Source organism: the organism of the source record quoted next, assembly GCF_019968985.1.
Source record: "MAG: Porospora cf. gigantea B chromosome Unknown PgB_NODE_2450_length_3531_cov_251.585, whole genome shotgun sequence".
Taxonomy (NCBI): Eukaryota; Apicomplexa; class Conoidasida; order Eugregarinorida; family Porosporidae; genus Porospora; species Porospora cf. gigantea B.
Genome location: NW_027178835.1, coordinates 1 through 3,531, shown reverse-complemented (window position 1 = coordinate 3,531; position 3,531 = coordinate 1). Strand labels below are relative to the sequence as shown.

General features: G+C 50.6%; 1 protein-coding gene across 2 annotated transcripts; it reads right to left on the bottom strand.

Annotated features, from left to right (window-relative positions):
* Positions 1-46: 46 nt before the first annotated feature.
* KVP17_002493 (uncharacterized protein) lies at positions 47-3,289 on the bottom strand (the record flags this gene model as incomplete). Of its 2 annotated transcripts, none has more annotated exons than XM_068518796.1 (1): positions 47-3,289. In XM_068518796.1, one exon carries the CDS (start codon positions 3,287-3,289, stop codon positions 47-49), a length of 3,243 nt encoding a protein of 1,080 aa, XP_068376484.1. The 2 variants fall into 2 exon arrangements, with proteins under 2 accessions (XP_068376484.1, XP_068376485.1); XM_068518797.1 differs by having other exon boundaries at positions 47-3,208.
* Positions 3,290-3,531: the final 242 nt, after the last annotated feature.

Here is a 3,531-nt window from a genome sequence, read left to right as displayed (position 1 = left end):
GACAGCGAATATTTACATGATCCTCTGCAATGAATGTGAAAACAACCTACACCTCGCAACCCAGCTCTCTGTCCCTCCACGCAGCATAGCTTGGGTAGAAATGTGCTTGATCCCACGTGAGAAAGTCGGTACAATTACTTTTATCCACATGGTTGTTGTCCAATATCCTGATGTTCTCCAAATCCAACTGAGCCGAAGCACGAGTAGATAAGAAGAATTCGTGACTAACCCGGTACCAGTCCTGCATTGGAGTGGTGGGGTTCAGATGCTTCAGAGGAAGGCAGATGACAGCTTTTTCGCCTACATTCAGCGATCGTCCAATATCAAACCATGCTCGCTGAGAGAATTCATAGGATACGAATATCTCCTTGTTCGGACTCCACTGCATGCCCACTCCTACTTCGGGGATTTGGCCTTCGCAAATGTTCTCCAAGCTGTGCGTAGAGATTGTCATCGTCAGGAAGGCGTCGTCACCATAGAAAGTCATAAGGTCGCTCAGACTATCGTTAGCCATGAGAATCACCTCCTTGTTGTTCTTCGGCAGATGTCGGTAGAAGAGAGACTTGAAGCTCAACTTGTTCCCGTCGACCTCAGTAACCTCAGTAACAGATAACAGCGCGGCGTCCAGGCTTCGGGACGAATCATCAGGATTATCAAACCCGCACTTAAGTTGGTCCACCTTACAGTCCGCCAGGAACAGGTACTTCTCCTCGCCTATTTCATTGCACTTCTTGTTATACGCGTCCGCGAACTGATCCGCGTAAGAAGCACAGAACGGAGTGAGATCACGCAAATCCGAACTAGACCTGTAGATGGTATGCTCGGCAGTATCCGGCAACTCTGGTAGGTTATTCGGGTTCGGGACCAGACACCCCCAGTCTCGAAGATCGAGAGGGAGATCTGGCATGTCGACGGACGAGGCGAATGTCAAACCGTAACCGTAGTTGAAGGGGGCGAATTCCTTCAGTTCATCCTGCTCGAAGATCTTGAGATCTGTTTCAAACTTGGGAGGTGTCCACGATTTACCGTTCACAGTGGCGAAGTGAGGGTATCGAGAAAGAGACGCGTCACACTTCCTTTTCGGCCAAGTGGTCGATAGTCTTCCACTGAAGTCCACCGTACCAAACACCAGATCCGTAAAAGCCTCAGAGCCAGCAGCCCCCGGTAGGAATGCAGCAACGAATGCATCAGACTTGTTGATTAGGTCATTGGCATAAAGCGCTCTGCCCGAGAAGAAAAACGTGATGTTCAGCGCCGCGTCATTGTTCAGCAAAGCAGCGTCCTCAGGGTAATGCTCTGCGAAGTCGAGAGTTGATACAGCGAAGATGTCGCCTCTCATCTCAGCATACGCCTTCTCACCAATGAAATTGAAGCAGATGTCAGTGGTAGAGTCGCACGCGCATTTGTCAGGGGTAAGGTCGCACATTAGTGGATCATTCCAGACACATGAGCCACCATTGGCCTCGACAACGTCGCATATTCTCTTCGCGGGATGGATGAATGAAGAAAACGAGCTATCAGGACTCGTGGAAGCATCAACGCCAGAATCAAACCCTCCTTGCCACGAGATTGTCCAACCTCCGTTAATACCAGCCCAGTTATTGCTGACGGACCCTTGGATCACGACCTTCTTGCTTTGCAGATTGTCAATGCGGAGAGGAAGAGCCAAGGTTCCTTCCGTCTTGTTGTTTTTCATCAGTACCATCGACTTCTGCACAGCAGATCTTGCAACCTCGATGTGTTCGTCAGAGCCAACAACGCCGCCTCCTACCACAGCCTTTCGGGAAAGGGAACGGCCGCATTCAGATTCTCCACCAGAAGGCGGAACTAGCTGCGTCGAGCCCGACGTAGACAGCGAACAACCCTTTGCTTGGCACTTGCCATTCTCAGGCGCATAACAAGCTATACCGAGTGGAGACGGCTTGTCCCACAGACCGGCACGTCTCTTCACGCGCAGAATGCGCCGGACCGCGTCGTCAACGACCTCGCGGAAGAGCTCAGCTCTCTCCTTGTCTTTCGATTTCATTTGGTCAAGGATGTCTTGTGAGAAAGAGTGCCAGTTCGTGGCATCAGGAAGCATAATGATATCGTTGCCAGCCAGGACGGATTTACTGCACGCTGCAGGAGAGCATCCATCAACAAGCGCATGTCCCGCCCAGTCCGTAACTACAACACCGTCGAAGCCCATCTTACCCTTCAATACATCGCGAAGGATGTACTGCGAACCGTGCAATGAGTAGTTATACTCGGAGTTGTCCTCAGGTTGGTTGTCGTAGTTCTGCGTGTTATGCCAGGAATTGAATGAGGTCATTACAATCTGAGCGTTGGACTCCAGACCGCCAAAGTATCCAGGGGCGTGAATATTGATGAGGTCGGACTCTGAATACCAATTTTCGCCTCTATCCACTCCGTGCATGGTCCCTCCGTCTCCGACCCAGTGCTTGATATTGGACACGATCTTGGTATCATCTGTACGGAGGATTTCCAACGACTCCCCCTGAATGCCCTTCACCATTTCCTTGGCATACTTGTACACGATCTCTCCGTCTTCTGAGTAACCCTCGTAAACACGACCCCAACGGTTGTCGCGTGGCGTCACAACGCAAGGAGCGAAAGTCCAATCCATACCGCAGCTGGCAACCTCACGAGCAGTAACATTTCCAATGTCTCGCATCATGGAGGCATCGTCGGCTGCTCCGAGTCCTATGTTGTGAGGGAAGAGTGTAGCACCTTTCAAGTTGTTATGCCCGTGGACAGCATCAGTGGCGTAGAAAAACGGAATCCGAATATCCTCTCCTAACGCCAGAGATCGCTTTTGCCAGTATGCCTCGTTGGCAATATGAAACTTCTCCATGAACATAGAATACCCTCCGGAAGTGGTGTCTAAACTTCTGCAGAACTCGTCGCCCCCAGAACCAATTGTGCAATCCCAGTCCATGTCACTCTCCCAAAGGTCTGAGTCTTTGTTGTACTTGATGCCATGGTACTTCTTGTCTGAACTTCCAGGCCAACCACCGCCGCCGTTGAGCCAGGAGCCGAACCCATACATCATCTGATCACCCGGTCCGAGCAACACGGCGGAGTCTTCCAACGTACTGGCGGTGTTTAGAGCCGGCTGTACCATCTGATAAACTTTCTCCTCGTCGGTCATGAGGCTCAGAATACGGTCCACAAATCTCTCATCATCCTCATTCTGCTTCCCCTCCATTCCGACTTCTGGCCAGTCACTCCAGTTCTCTTGTGCGCCGGACTTGCTGTTCGTAGCCACAACAATTAGTCCAATCATCATTCCCAGGGCTACCAAACAGACTAAAACCAAGGCAATACGGAGTTTCTAGTGTTAAGAAGGAACCGCGACAAACCTTTATTCTATTCTGAGACTTAGGATCATAAATTCCCGCTCCGCTCGATGACGCATACGACGAATTCGACCCTGTCGACGAGATCGCCATTTGAGTATTTGACATTCCGTATTTTCACCTCATAATATCGAGACCCCACAGAAACCATTACTGCAAAATTTGGCAACAG